The following is a 16,544-nucleotide window of genomic DNA, read 5'->3' as shown; positions in this document are numbered from 1 at the left end:
ACACCTGCACAGTTTTCTTCTCAATCGCAGCCGCTGCCTGTGACTCAGCTTCTTGTTAAAAATATTAAAGATTCAGGTTTTGTAACTTCCTCTGTTGCACATTATTTATTCATTTTTGTTCAAATGCATTTACATTCTGTGCTTAACCATTCGTCCTCCAGTCAAAATATTACTGACATTGCAGCAGGAAAAGCCATAGTTAATTAGCAATTGATTTCCAGGTCACATGACACTAAACCACTGCTCATTGATGCCCAAATAATGAAGTCTTGACAAACACCCTCTGTTCTTTCATTGGTTACCATCTCCACATCTGGTTTGGTTTCTCGCTGGCAACACTTAAAGAGGCTGTGGATGGTTATGAGCTTCCGTCATCTTTCAAAGTATCTCAGTAACATGCATCTAAAACCTGGGTGCTGTTTTTTATTTTTAGCAAAGTGATTAGCCAAAAAAAAAAATCCATGAACCTCCCATTGTGAGTGCCAAAGTTAGAAATTTTTTACTTTTATACCAAAATAAGTTGCCCGGCAATTAGCATTTAGGATTCATTTTTATTGAATAAAATGTCCCTGAACTATATCGAAAAGAAAGTTTCGGACACTAACAGAATAACAAGGTGAGCACTAAAACTAAGGCTAACGTTGCACATATATATATATGTATGTATATATATATATATATGAGGATTAAAATGTGGAATCATCATGTCTTTAAGGGTAGTCTGTTCAGTATTTCTAGTTCATAGAGGTGTTTGGTTCCTTAAGGTTTCTTTAGCCAAGGATAATAGACATTTTTGTTCATCAAATGGTGAGGAATGACAAGAAAATAAATATATTTGTCAAATACTGCTAACCCAGTCTAATTGCTTTACTGTATTCTGCTTATCATACGTATTGCATAGTCTCTCCCAAAACCCTAGTTCTAACTATTTGGTATATTTGATATTTGATATATGACTGCTCCAAGCAGACGATTCCGCTATCAGCTGCTATTAGTTCATTATGGACTTCTTTCCCCATTTATGACTCTGTAACCTTTCTGATTGCTTCAGACTTTACTGACTAACTGGGAGGTCAAGCAGTTTCATCCCTCTGTGACCTTAGACTCACCTCAGTGTTATCTGACAAATCACCTAATCATTAGCACTCCTACTCTTCAGTGGAGATCAGCTATTTGATACACGAGATAAGTTGAAAGTCACAGCAGCACTGAGCTCTCAGAAAAACAAATGTTGTAAACTAGAAGGAGGCTTAGACCGGGTTCGTCTGACTTTGTGTAGGATTGTTTGTACAAGTTGAAAAGTACAGTTTTATGCTGATTATGGTGCATGCGTGTCGAGACCTCATTATCAAGATGACAGATTGGACTACACAAACGCTGCAGCCTCAGACAGTAGAGGTCAGAGTGTTGAAGGGTCAGTTGTTTGTGGTAAGAGTAGGTTATTGATTAATTCCAGTTGACTAATCTTTAAGCGTCACAGGTCTAGTGTGAATAAGCAGATGGCTGTACAGTTGAGTAGCTGGATTCAGTGACCTCAAACATACTTCATCATGGTGGAGTTGATGGTAGATCAATTTAACTCCAGGGCATCTTTATAGGAGAGAGCAAAAACGTCAAAACACATGGCACGGGACATATAACGCCCTTAACTTGGCGTCACATATCTTGCAATAAAGGACTTCATGTTTTCACACCTCGACACTCATAGCTGCCTTGCACCACACTCACTCAGTCATGAGATTGTGCTGTCTTGTGATGTGTCCTGATATCAGAATGGACAGCGGTCCTCTGTCAGCCAGTCCTGACCCAGCCTGTACACACCCCCATACAGGGGTTATTCTCTGAGAGTACACACTGCCCATTTAAATCAGCAGTTTAATAAAGCATCACTGCCCTCTGTTACTCATCTGCAGTTCGCTGTGGTCACGCACGTGTTCGTACAGTAGATAATGAACATTAGAGGCAGTCAAATGGGTCCAAACTTCCTGTTCGAAGCCCTGCATATGTTGGTGAGAAACATGTGTATATCATTGATTTCTAACCCATAATGGTTTTGAGGAAAAAGGTATCAACGTTCCCTGGTGGCGACTGGGCTAAATTTAGTGCACTATAGTGCCCTCAAAAAGCATCCTAATAGTGGAAATTGTAATTGGATATTGATGCCACTCCTTTTTCATTTCTGCGTTGCTTGGTAAAAACATTTTTTATACATATAAGATTTTAGAAACAGGCTCTGATTCTGTTTATCTGTCTGAACAGTTATATGGAATGAAAAACAAAGAGGCACGGTGCTACTAGACAGTAGTAGTTGCAGGAGTGGCATAAAAGTAAGATAACAGTAATAAAGTTATAAAAACAAAGATATGAGACTTACAAGCCTAAATGTGCAGGTCTAAGATGCTACATGTCATCTAAAATAATGCTTTAGGAAATATTTATACATATTTTTTAAAGGCTGCTTTTTTCATAAGAGGCTATGAATGTCAGATTTTAAAAAGCTGAAATTCATCCCCACAAGGCAGTATATTGAATTGTTTTGTTGTAACGTCACAACTGAGACGTCTCTATGTTCTGTGATTAGGCATTTTATAATGAAAGTTTTGAAACTGTGAACGCTCTGACCAGTGTTTAAAAGACAGTTCACCCATTACAGTATGCAGAGTGCATATTCTGTACATGTGATGCCAAGAACAGAGTTAGCAGCATCTCAATAATCTTGAACACAGGAAAAACAGTCTGCAGTAATATTTGCATCGGTTCAGTGTCTCCGTCACCTCAGCAGGGTGGGACAGTCAGCAGTGCGTGAAGGTTTGACAGTCATGTGACCACCAGGTCACTGTCCTCCAGCCACCACGTCCACAGAAGTCAGCAGTCATTACGTGAGCATCGGTCTTGTACACTATGGGACTCATTAAAATCAAATTAAACGCTGACAGCAGGTCACTCATGAGTAGCTAATGCAATTAGAGAGAGCAGAGCTTTGCAAAGATTCTTTTATCGCAAAGTAAATCTCCCCCTAATTTTCTTTTCGCCATTGTTGGCTCTAGTCTCATGTGGCACATGAACAGGCTTCTGCTTGGCCACAGCAACTCAAGAAAGTTTGGTTTCCACCCAGAACGTGCAGACATGTATGATTGTACGGCCAATTAACTGCAGTAGTATGAGTCTTGTGTGGTTTCTCCTTGTTCACCTCCTTTCTTAATGATAAAAACATGATTGATCCTCATCATTATCCTGACCAGAAGAGAGCTCTTGATTAACTACACTTATGGTCTGGTTTTCCTGCTGTGTCACTGGACTACATTACATGATTTATCTGCTACAGCTCGTAGCTGTGCCAAACACTTTGATCTTCAACACCAAACAGTTTCAAGCACAGTAGCCTACTCTGATGATGACACTACAGGTTCTTGCAACAGGAGTCGCAAGAAAAGAACAAGACTTAAAGTCATGCTAGCAGCTTTGTTTGGCTTTACGTAAACACAAAAGGGGTTTGAGTAAAATGCTAACATTGGTGTGCTAATACGGTCAGAGTTACAATTAAAGGTGCAATAAATAGTTAGTTGTCAGCGATTAAATTACTCACTAGCTATTTTGATAAGTGATTAAACCACTTGATTTAAAATAAATAATAATAATTCAAAAACCTATGATCCCATCTTTTTCAAACTGGAGATATTGGGGTTTCTTTGCTTTTTTGTGAAACTAATCTGAATAGCTCATGGGTTGAGGGAAAAAAGACATCTGAGGGCATCATACGTATTGGGCCTTGGGAAGCATGAGTTGACATTTTTAACTTTTACATGTGATAGACAAAACAACAAACCAATTATTCAAGCAAATAATTGACAGGTTAATAAATAATAAAAGGAATTGTTAGTTTCAGCCATAATTAGAATGCTAATACACTCACACTATTCAGTCATTATGTTTGCTATGATCACCATCTTAGTTTAGCATGTTAGCATGAACAATTTTGTTAATTTGGAATGTATTGAATGCATTTTTGACCTGGCGCTAGAGGAGAAGTCAGTGCCTTACTGGGATTCAGCCTCTTAAGACCATGAATGTCAGCACTGAAGTTCACAGCGATCCAGTGTGTTTGCAGATATTTCAGTCTTGGTGGACTGACAAACCCTGCTGTCCGTAGAGTCAAAATAAATTAATTACCCTGACTTAATAAGGTCAAATTGATTGACTGAAAAACACAGACACCCTTAAATAAATCACCGTCATCATTGACACTTTTTCAATTTTAGTACCCACACTGTGCTAGAACTTTCCACATACCAGCAGTTTTTGTTTCTCTCAAAAAATCAGTGTTGTACAGTGTTTTAAATGAAAGCTTACTACTTTTAAATCTTGTACAAAGTTCATTTTGTATCATTTTCCTCTTTTTTTGTTTGCTCTTTTTTTAAATGTATGTATTTTTTAAATATATGTATAAATCCACGCCATTTATTCTACCAAATTCAGAATCCAGTCAGCAGTAACCATTGCTGAAAGTTATCAGAGGATTTTTGGTGTTCTTAGTTAGTGAGGCATTTTCAAAGTGGCAAATTTAACCAGAATAAATGAGCAGAAGGTAACACGACTTGCTTGGTTTCCTTTGTGGTGCAGAAAATGAAATCCCCAAGAATTCAAACTTATTGGAAAGACTGTGTGGGCTGCGTACTGAGAAATGTCCTTGTGACCAAAATGAACTATCAACTATCCAATAAATCACTGCCAAGGTGATACATGTGTGCGTAAATTAAACACGTTCACAAAACCAGACATTTCAGATGTTTGTCAAGGCAACAAACATCAGAAAGGATCTCATGTACAACCCAAACATCCCAGATGATCTTTTAACTCCGGTAGTCCTTGAACCTTGAACCTCTATTTGTCTTTCGTAGCTAATTCAGTGTGTTGTAGTGCAATTGTTTGAACTGGGAGACTTGTTTTTTTTGTTTTAGAAGACAATGACTGTCTTAGAGGCGAGGGCTGGGTTGATTTATGACCTTGAGACTTGTTCCTGTATTTACGCGCTCTTTAACCACTGGAGGGCAAAGAAGACGTCATAGGAAATGTTTCTCTGTCGCAAGACACAGTCAGATTCTTCACCCAACCAGATCGGTGTGTCTACCTTTCTGTACCACCAGCACCACATGATATCACGATGTGTTGCGTAACATTTGCAGTGTTGTGGACTTAATGGTCATCTTGGTGAATTAATTATTCACAAGTTGCCCCTCCCCTAATGGCAGACCCTGTGGGAGTGTAGCATTTCCTGGAGGCACTGAGGGCAACAGAGCCAGCTTTGACCTTGGGAGTGTCTGATGTTGAAAGGAAATAGACAGATGCTCAAGATAAACGTGCTGCCTGGAAAAAGTGCCCAAAGAACTCAAGGGCTGCTTTAAATAAGACTGTTGAATAAAATGGACCCATACCTTATTTATAGTGCATATGGCTGAGGACATCTTAAAAACCGGTGGGAATTTTGTTTGTTTAAAAACAGAGTGAAGTAGCGGGAAAGTGGCGCGGCTGCATGTGGTGCTTCCTGTTCCAGCTGTAGCAAAACGCAATCAAGAAAATGTGGAAGGAACTTTGAGTATGAAGTAACAATAATCTGTCTCTGCCGTTGCAGTTTGTGAGGGATTTGCTGAGTGTCTGCGCTTTGTCACTTCCTCTGCTGGATCACATGTTCTGTTGCTGACTAGTCACTCTGTTAGAGACACAGCGGTACAGGATGTTCAGCTTCAAAACTCAGCTCTTTCATCCACACAAGACTTTTGACATTTGGACAGACTGTGTGTCACTTCATCGCCTTTTGTTTTATGTTGTTTAATGTTGAGGGTGAAAGCTAATAAGAGGATGTTTGATCAGTGAAGGTATCCCAATAAATGTTTTCATTTGACAGGAAATCGCACTGCATCTTCGTCCGACCACGCTACGCGCCCTTTATGGCAAAGACAAAGTGAAAAACGCAGTCCACTGCACAGACCTTCCTGAAGACGGTGTTCTGGAGGTGGGTGACACGTGTACATTGTACTCTCCATGTACTGTAGCCAACACCCACATTGTTTCATCTGTGTAGCTCCTCTCATCCTACAAATAGGTTTCCTCATTGTCTCTCGCTCCATGCATAAATACGTACCTTAGCCAAGAACAAAGCCCCCTCAACTCGGTGAAGCCACGTCCTTAGACCAGTCTCATGACTCTGCTCTGTGGGCCGGGGCAACCTTAGATCACACTGGTTTTGAGGAGAACAAGAATGGCAGAGGAATTTGAAACAAAGCCATTGTTTTGCAGGGAGTGGGTCTGACCCATCGAGCGTCATTGTTCAGGAAAACTCCTGATCTGTAGCCTGGACAAATGCCTCCTTGTTAAACATTAGCCTGTGACTGACTGAGCTGCCATTTTCCCAAGACGGGCACATAGTGGCCAAGAAAAGGCTTGTGCAGAGAATTTACTCTGAACTTTTACAGCGTCACTGTTCTGCTATCAGACAGAAAGGCCCAGCTGACACTTGACATTAAGCATTAATTAAGTAGTGTAATAATTTTATTTTCTGTAACTTTCTTTTCCAGGTGCAGTATTTCTTCAAGATTTTGGATGGATGAAAGCAAATGAGAAAACGTGTTAAACTATGTATTCAAAAACTTCACAGTAGTCTCATTTTTCTGTTTATTGTTTCAGCCTTATGCAGATTAAATAAAGTGACAAGAGCAGACTCCTGACAAGTGTTTGATCTTCAACATTGAATTAAGTATTTTCACACCAACTAAACATCTTATTACACGGGATACTGCATTGCCTCTGATATTTTCTAACTTTTTGACCAGCGACTTTGGTATTGGATTCATACATTACACTTTGAAAAAAAAAATGTACAACTGCATAAATATAAAATTCTTCCACCATGAAAATGGCTAAAACATTCAATAGTAAGTTGCATCACGTCATGTGATGTCTCCAGCAAAACAGATTTCAAAGCACTGAGTTGCCACTGTTTCCATGGAGGTGACAGTCATCTAGGCTGGACCCACAAAGCTCTACACTATGAATTAAGAATGAACAGATGTAAGAGTATCAAACAGAAACGTCATCAAACCATGTCTAACAGCTAAGGTGAACAAACTGTGTACAAATGTATCCTTCCACAGCCAACTTGGATAAAGAAACACACAAAAAAAAGGTTCTATGGAGCGCAGTCATTTACTCATACATGGGCCTTAAAGGTTCAGAGTACCATGCTAGTGTTTCAGTTAGTCAGAGCACATTAACAAACTCCACGCACTCACATAAACTAACACGCCTGCACACAGACACGAGCGCACACACACACACCTTGGACCACTAAAGCTGACATAAGACAAAAGAGATTACAACAGGACTGGACTACAGCACAGGACACTCCAAAAATATATAGAAACCACGTGAGGATGAAATACCTTGGGGACAGAAACACAACTCGCTACACGTCAGTAGTGGAATTGCAGTTTTACAGTAATAGATGAACACATCCCATGGCTCAAGGAATATTTTCATTTACAGTAGAATAAATATTTGCTATTGCTACTCTTGTATTTTACATTCTAACCCTCGACAAACACACAGAAAAGCTAGTGTAAAGCACACGGATTAAGTGTAGGTCCTGTATATTATGAATGTTCAAAGACTAGTGGTGTTTATCTGAACTCTTGTATTCTCTCTACATTTTGTTTGTTTGCAAAATGAGAGTGCTCATCGTGGCTGAGGTCACGACTTTATTGTGATCTTAACGTCAAAGCGTCCCTGATAGCGGTCTTTCTCACTGTAGTCGATATTTGCTCCATATACTTTGCACTCAATGCGGAGCTCCTCGTTCATAGTGAGGTTGGTGAAGTGAATGGCCACCAGAGGCTGCAGGTACTGGGGGTGCAGCAGTTTGCCATAGTAGGGGTAGTACTGGAGAGGAAAGCCTTCGCTGATGCCATAGTACTTGATCTCACCGATCTTCTCCTCATCTTCTTCTCTCTGCAAACACAACAGTTGAATGGGACTTACAATCAAAACTTTTGCAATATTTATACAGACAACACATATTTATTCTCCTGATATGCAGGTACTAAAACATCAGGGCCTGACACTATAATTTCAAACATACCTTATTTTTGCAGTAAATGGGGATCAGGTTGGACAGTGCTTTGCCCTGCAGAGGCTCTGGGATTGTCTGATTGTTAGTGGGACCCTAAAAGAAAAAGAGAGATGGGTTGATGATCAACATCCTGTTCTGGTGGTTGTGTTAGGTTTGATTCTGGCTGGCAGGTTTACATGGTGCAAAATACAAGCAGTGTAGTGTGTAGATATTGACCGAGGATCGGATCAAAACAAAAAACAAAAAAACAAACTGGTGGAACCTGTTACCCAAAAATGTATATCTGTTCTAAATATGTAAGTCAGTATGTTAGTATGAACATTTAAAACAGCAGTTCCTTTTTTGCCATGGCAGAAATACCAGGTCAGCATATAACATAATATGGGTGATTAATAATTGTATATTGTATAAAACATGCCACACTCCCCATATTGAGGAGAACTGTCTTATAACAATGCTGGACTACCAACATGAAGAATATGAATCAATGCAGCAGAACTAACACAGAATTCAACACATACTTGTTATCTAGCAAAATCTGGCACCTACTTTACCAACAATACAACTTTAACAGGGGGCAGCTCGGTCGGAAATTTGGGGATGTGATGCTAACAGTGGATAATATAGCCTCCAGCCTCGAGCACAGATGAATGCCACACTACAGAGGTCTGGTAAGTTAATTTCCTTTAAACTCCACGCCCTCAGATTACTTTATTTGTCACGCTTGTAGTCTTCCGACATGACTGGGGGAATTTCCCTTTCAGAAAGTGGAGCATGTTCAGAACGATACCCACAAACGATGCGCTTTGAAAGTTACGCTAAGCTTCCTACATACATGTGGTTGAAACAATAACCCCTGTTGCTCTTCCATAATGAGTCTTTGTTGCAGCCAGCTTACACTGAAACTGATTTATGTTCTGACTCAGGTTTTGTGCTGCTTATTTCCACTTTTTCATAACAGTGATAGACAAGGATGACTGGTGAGTTACATTTACACTGTTCTTGGCACTGTTTGTCACGTGGGTGGCCATTAGGGCTTGATGGGTGACATTTCACACTAGTTAAAAAATTTTTTACATTTAAACTTGACTGTTTTTTGTCCCTTTTTCAAATGTTTTCATTATTCAATTACTCTAGACATTCTATAATGTAAGTGTGCAGTAAACCTACCCTTGGTCTGAAGTTGACAATCCTGTTAAGCTTGACAATCATGCATGGCTTTCCCTCCCCGAAGCCATAAGTGGGGTCGGAGTCCCCTGAGCAGCTACCAAGCCAAGATTTAAGGAAACGGCAAGCTCTCCTCAGTCCGCTGTCACTCTGCAGAGGGCCGCGGTCCTTGTATGTCTGAGGAGTGACTGCAAAAGGGGCAACAAAAAACACATTTGACCTGGAGATGTAAGTGAATACTGTACACACAAAGCAACACTGTCATTGCTTTTCTCAAGCACATTCCGACTAGGATTTCCGTGAAGTTCGGAGAACTTTAAATATTTAAGAAACTATAACATTCTGTTTAAATATATAGTTATGAGGGATCAGTCAATCCCTATATGATGGGTTTTTACTTGCCTCCACAGTCCTCAAACTTAAGCTGATCAGCCTGACGTATTTCTTTGTAGGCTTCAAGGAGAGCATCTATGCTTTTGACGTACTTCGAATAAGTAGATGGGTCAGACTTGCTGAAAGAAATTTCAGATTTGTCTGAGCGTGGGGTGTGTGATAGACCTGAAAAACATCAAATAGAGAAAACACAAAATACATTAGCAAAATAAATGCAGCAACCAAAGTAAAAGACATTATAGAGCAGTTCATTTAACTTTGGAAAAAGTGGAACATTGCATCATGTGAGTTATTGTGAGTCTGGTCTATTATCTTAGGACAATGTAGGGTCTTGGGGACTTCCTCAGATGGTCTCTGTCAGCTTTTTACAGCAGTAATTTTCCACAGACCTCGTGCATTAGGCCTCGGTGAGGCGTGGCATGACGAGAGTGAGATGGGTAAGAGAGCTGAACGGAAACATGACATTCATGAACCTTTCCCAGCCTCACTGTTGGATCTGTTTATTTGTTGCAATAGATGTCAGCAAGATTCAAGTTGGTGCAACAGAGACAGAGAAGTAACATTTGAATTTCAGTGGAGGCTTGTGAAAGTTCACCAATCCCCTGCCCCCACCCATCCATGCTCACGTGTGTCTCTCTCACAATGGAAACTTTTAGCCTCAGAGTGGGAGGCGGGCTAGAGCTCTGAAAAAAAAAAAAAAAAAGTACTCTCTGCTTCCTTGATCATGCCACTACTGGAAACTCGCTTTAGCTCAAAGCTCCCCACACTTACTTTGTTTCTTTCCGCTAATCTTTGATTGTCAACAGTCGTGGACAGAGCTGCAGGCAAACTAAGCCGAGCACATGAAGTCAGTCATCTACAATGACTGCTAAAAATACCGCCAAGGCTAGAGCATGTGCTGTGCAAACAAGTACTGGCACAAAAAACGAGGCAGGGCACTTAAAAATCTGTCTCCAAGCTTAGAGGAAATTTCGAAACACTTGTAGTGTGACTGCAGCAGGGTTTGATGACGCTGAGTTCTCACAAGATTACAGATTAGAAAAAAAACAAGCTTAGAGGCGTCTTAACTCTGAAAAAACATTCTTTTTTCTTTTTCAAACAATGAACTACAAACTCTGGCCACGCATGTACGTGTAAACATGTCGACTGTGACGCATGATCATAGCACACATGAATCGTTTTAGTTCCTCTATAGCCTGAGGGGGGAAACATTGACTGGCTGAGAGGAGTGAAGGACAAAATGGCTGAACCTATTTAAGGTCAGACAGACTCCTGATAGAGTAGCTGCTTAAAGGCACACCCCAACAGTCATTTTTAACTACATGAACCGCTGACAGAGAGAGGCCACAGACATTTCTGATCAGTGTGATGACAGCAAAGTCTTGAGCAGATTAGGCATCCATTACTACAGCAGATCACTGATACAGCCAAAGTAAAATGGTGAGGAAAATATATTTACCTGGGGGAGCCACTCTGTCCTGATAGGTGGGTTTGTAGTTACTTAGCGTAAGCAGCATAGCCTGAATGGTCCCAATGAAAATTCCAGCCAAGCATCCATAGAAAATCACGTAGAACAAGAAGATTTTGACTGTAGGGAGGAAAAAGTAAATTCTATTAATCATGTAATATAACAAAGCTGCAACAATAACCAGACAAACTGATGAATATGCATCTACTTTAATTAAGAAAATTTTAAAAATGTCTGATTTTAGCTTCTGAAATGTGAGAATTTGCTGTTTTCCTCAGTTTTCTATCATTGTAAAGTAGATATATTTGGGTTTTGGAGCGTTTCTTAGAGCACATGCCTGACTGCAGCAGATCTAAAAATGCTTAACGTCAATCCATTTCTTAAAATCCAGTGAATAAGTACAGAATTTCCTAAAAGCACTTTAGTTTGTTGTATTAGCTCACTAAGCAGCTGTCAGCCCAAACCTGCAGGAGACAATAAAAACCTTGAACCACAGATCTTCCACAAAATACAGCTACTCAGTGTGACTCCCTTCTTTTCTCATCATGGAAGTCGTTGTAGAACAATGATTGCTTTTTTCCCGTCCACCTAATTTAAAATGTATCCAAATTATGCAACGGCAGGAGGGCTGCGGTCCCTGTGCAACAGGATGAGTCACTGGTTGTTCCTGTCAGCGCCACAGCCACCTCTCATGCAGACCCTCCCCCCACTCTGTCACTTACAACAGGTTTGGCTTAAAAACACTGTCCTCACTTAAGTGAACACAAAGGCTCTTATTCATGTTGTTGTGGCAGACAGAAACTTTTTTTTTAATACCAGTTCTTGTTTGCCTACTTACAGTTGAGTTTACTGGGGAAGATATGCATCAGTACGTTAAATTGTTCTGTCAGTTGGCTGAATGCTAAATGTCAGAACTCCAAATCACATCACACATTGCAAACTTAAACAAATAGCTCCAACACATGGCCTTAAAACTGGGTATAAAGTGAGCAGATCTCCGTTGGAATCTTTATGCATTCAATTGCTAATCACCTTTAGATTAGTCTAGTTGTTTGTATCAGACTATACAATAATACTTTCTCTATCCTAGAACCCTTCAGATGTACCAGTATCTCCAGCTCAGGTTCAAAATATAATAAAGTGAGCTTTATCAGTTTTTAAAAATGAAAATCTACAATTAAAAGTCTAATTCTACTGCATCCTTTTAAAGCAGCACTTATAACCTTACTTTCATGTTTTTGTACAAACAGGTTCATCTGATACACCTCTTAGAGTAATATGAATATTCAGTATATTTACATGTATTTTGAATTCCTATTGGAATTAAAAGCATGGGGCTTTTAAAACGAAGTAAAAGTCCTAATTTAAAAAATTGGGCTTACAAATCTTTTAAATCTTGTCCAACAGTTCATTTGTTTTCTTTACTATTTTTCAATCCCTAACACAAAGTAAGAGCTACAGTATTGTCTAGGCTTCATATTGTTGTGGATTTAGGCTTAAGACAGCCGGATCATTGTTTCCATTCCTGATGGGTTTGCTGTTGTGGCACCTTCCTAAAATGTCTTCCCGCTGCCAGGTTCATGTCCAAATCAGCCACTGCAAAACCAGTTTGCTGGGTTGATTACATGTTCAACTCCACAACCTTATCTCCTGCCAGCAGAATGTAGCCCGAGAGGTCTGCAGGAGATTCAGTGGCGCACATGGGGCCTGACCTATGCATGCCCAACTGTTAGTCTGATATTGTTTAAATACACTAAAAGCAAGTGAACAGTGTTTCCAACATTTGTGCAGATGATATAACCGTGTCATTGTCAGTGGCGTTGGCACGTGAGGACGACATACCACAGCGACGACAACACGCAGCAGGAGTGACGAAAGGTTAGAGACTTACTGAATATAAATTTAACACACGGGTAAAAGCGGCACACAGCCTGGATTATGGGCTTCCATATGTTCCAACACGGCTACAAGTTGCCACAGCACCTGCTACTGATGCAAATGCATGAAGAGCTATGATCACGTCGGCAGCCAGGACAGGATTGCTCCGTGATGCACCTGTTCAGAAGGAAACTATAGAAGGACTGCCGTGTCAGGCGCTGACACCCGTGTTGGATTACAATTATGTGCTGTGATTTCTCTAGAGCCTAAGAAATAAATGTGTTGCCGTCTGCACAGCTGTCTGGATGAGAAATATACAAATTAGGGGTCAACTGATTTATTTTTGTTTTTTTTACAGGACTGATAACATTTAATAATAACCAAAAAGTTACATTTTCTAAAAAAAAAAAAAAGATATAAAACTTTGGTGTCAGAGTTTATCATAGCACAAACTCCAACACAAATATTTGTTGAAATGCCTCGTATTATGTTTCTCATAAGTTAAATTAAAAGAAACCACATTTAGCCTTTAGCGTTGATAGGCTGTTACTCGTGACGTCCAGCCAGTCAGATAGCGCTGTGGGCAGGACATTGCAGAGACCTCAGAGTGGTGACTGCACATGGAAAGGCAGCTGCATCTGAGTCAAAGAAGATCATTTCTGAATCTGTTTATTTTAGTGCGAACAGGTTATAAAAACAATGATACCGATAATATACTAAAATAAAATAAAGACTTAAACATCAAATCCAATCAAGGCTGCAACTAATGATTATTTTATTATCATTAAATATGTTGATTTTTTTTCCGACTGCTCAATTATTTATTTGGACGATAGAATGCCAGGAAATGGTGAAACATGTCAATCAGTGTTTCCCAAAGCTCAAGATATCCTTAAATGTCTTGTTTTGTCCTAAACCTAAAAACATTCAATTGACTGTCTTAGGAGGACTGAAGAAACCAGAAAAAAAATCTAATATACCAAGCAAGAATCAACGAATTGGGACTCTTTTTTCCCTAAAAACCTAATTAAACTGATTAATTGAAAACAGTTGTGGATTATTTTAATGGTTGACAACAAATCTATTAATCTTCGAAGCCCTAGATCTGATAATCGGTTGGTCCTGAAAACATTTTTTTCCTTGTAGTGCAGGTGAAATTCAAGCAAACAGGTCTGTCAAACTAGGGGAAGTTATACCCAGAACTTTCTTTTGTCATCCTTTGGACTTTTCATTTTATTTTAGCTGCCATGCATGCATTCATTTGACTTTACTATTTCTTAGCTGGTTAAAATGAGAACATGACCTCAGCAGGAATGTCAGCATGATTAAACTCTGAGCCTGAGCATCGGTAGAGATATGAGCAAAAAAAATAAATAAAAAAAACTTTAAGTACAGCCTGAAATTAAGACTGAAGGCCAGATATGTAAACAGCACGCAAAGTGTCCTAGTGGTGGTGAAAGGCAGTTTGAATGGAGAGCACCTCCCCCACCAGACTGCAGCGTGTTGTGAAGGGACCGACTCCACATTCACACCACTCTCATGTCTCCACACTTCCACTGACGTGTTTTGTCGAAGCTGGTTTGAAGGTTTTACGAGCTGCTCGGCTCGAAAATGTCGAAATGAAAACAGCGCAGAGGCAAAATGCGCGCCCTGTTTCACACTGTCACTCCCCGTTTCCTGTGTTGCTCATACTGAAAACTACAGAAAAAATTCTCAGAAAATGTAACAGTATAGTCTCGTGTATATATATATGCTGAGCAGTTTTTCCACTGTGCTGCGTTGTCAAGCTGCGTTGGTTTCAGCCACTCAAGGGCACAGAGCAGACAGACAAACCTGTTGCTTTTAGAGCTCTCACTTTTACTTAGTGCGACATCACCCTCCCTCACTACAAAGGCCTGTAATAGATGCTCTCTAAGTAGAACTACAATCCCGCTAACAGCAGAGCAACACTGACATGTGCTGATTTCCCCACTTCCTGGAAGTTCGACATTTTAGCACCAAAACAGCGGCTTTAACAGCGATACAAGGGCTCCACTCTCGCTTCCCCCCCTGAGCAGAATTAACATTTCTCAGCCAGTTTATTTAAAGCGTTAAGTTTTGAGAGGAAAATTCTCATTCTTCTTTTTTTCCCCCTTCTTCTTCTTCTTTTTCGTCTTTCGGGGAAAAATTAAATAAACAACCGCGCGATGGAGGAGAGAGAGAGGCAGAGCGAGGGGCGGCCCTTGAGACATGTGAGTCGTGATCTGCTCCACCGTGTTACCAAGCGGTGTCTGGCCGAGCCCGGCTGTGGTTCTCACCGGAGGAAGGAAAAAAACAGCATTTTCTCATTTGTTGAAACGCCTTAACGAGCTTAATAGGCAGTATATAATAGTAGGTAGTTATCCCATCAAATCAACAACCACTGCTGACCGTATTAGGCGAGCATTCCCCCGACTTAAAGTATTGAAAACAGTGGTAAAACCATTAGATCCTATAATCTTGTTGGTTTGAGTGAAAGGAGGAGGGGGAAAAGCATAACCGGGCCTGTATACAGGAGGCAGATTAGCTGCTCAGCTTATTAATGGCAAGAATAAAATGTCCTCTTCCATGCTCCTTGGTGGGCTAAAATTAAAATAAAGGGGAAAAAACATGAACCAGGGAGGTGCACAACAACCAAAACCCAACTTTGTTCCACCATCTGATTCAGTAAAAAGTCCTGGCCCGGTACAGTCTGTCCTTCAAGATGACCTTTTCATAAAGGACAATTATTATTGAATGACCCGATACGGGCTACGCCTTGGTAATCATTATCTAATACAGAGTATTGGCCACAAAACCTATTTTAATCTTATCGAAATCATGTGAGCTCACAAACAGCAAAAGCAAGCTCGCAAATCATCCAATTATAATGCGAGTTAATTGGTTTATTAACGTTTTAAAAATACCCTAATTTTTGACTTCATTCGACCTGTAGCACGTCCAGCGGGCTGGCTCTGCCAGAGGAGCCCGTCTGGAGCCTCACAAGTGACTTTCATTCGGATTGAAAAGAGCAACTTCGGCACACAGCCTCCATTGAAAAACGAAGTCACGACGCAGCATGTCAAAGGCACTGAGCTCTAACAGGTGCTGTCTGTCTGTACAGTCAGAAAACCGCGGGGGAAAAAATGGAAAAAATCCCCTTAGAGAGGACAGTTTCCACTCTGCTCCGGCCAAACATTAACGGCACCGTCGTCTACAAAAGGCTGCTAGCTGCTTAGTTCGCTGAAATAAAGGAAAAAAGAGTACTTACGCCAACTGCCCCCTGTTCGTCCTAGAAACTCCCTCTTCTCTGAATTCCACAGAAAATTCCTCCATCCGCCGTCGCTGTCTTTATTTCCAGACATATTAACTCCCCGGTGATGTCCCCCCTTTTGTTTTTTCGGTTTACCTGGTTTTTGAACGCCTGGCTGGGGCAGTTGTTTGCTCACACTGTTAACTGTCCCTCACAGGAAACACGAAAGGACAGTTTCGCCCCAGACTCCGCCAATTGTAGCACAC

General features: G+C 40.4%; 2 protein-coding genes across 2 annotated transcripts in view; one reads left to right on the top strand and one right to left on the bottom strand.

Moving 5' to 3' along the window:
• The window catches only part of nme7 (NME/NM23 family member 7), a 22,341-nt gene extending 15,619 nt beyond the window's left edge, over positions 1–6,722 (top strand). Inside the window, exons 11-12 of the mRNA XM_008293321.1 lie at positions 5,903–6,010; positions 6,573–6,722. Coding sequence (XP_008291543.1) covers positions 5,903–6,010; positions 6,573–6,605 — 141 coding nt within the window. The 3' untranslated portion in view covers positions 6,606–6,722. The remainder of the gene's footprint in view (positions 1–5,902; positions 6,011–6,572) is intronic.
• Positions 6,656–16,544, bottom strand: atp1b1a (ATPase Na+/K+ transporting subunit beta 1a). Its single transcript, XM_008293322.1, has 6 exons — positions 16,297–16,544; positions 11,142–11,270; positions 9,692–9,847; positions 9,293–9,477; positions 8,132–8,215; positions 6,656–8,001 (listed from the first exon to the last, which is right to left on the bottom strand). Exons 1-6 carry the CDS (start codon positions 16,388–16,390, stop codon positions 7,744–7,746), a joined length of 906 nt encoding a protein of 301 aa, XP_008291544.1. The 5' UTR covers positions 16,391–16,544; the 3' UTR covers positions 6,656–7,743.

Source organism: Stegastes partitus, unplaced genomic scaffold (genome assembly GCF_000690725.1).
Source record: "Stegastes partitus isolate 25-593 unplaced genomic scaffold, Stegastes_partitus-1.0.2 Scaffold873, whole genome shotgun sequence".
Classification (NCBI taxonomy): domain Eukaryota; kingdom Metazoa; phylum Chordata; class Actinopteri; family Pomacentridae; genus Stegastes; species Stegastes partitus.
Note: the sequence above shows the minus strand (reverse complement) of the source record. Positions and strands in the feature narration are given on the sequence as shown.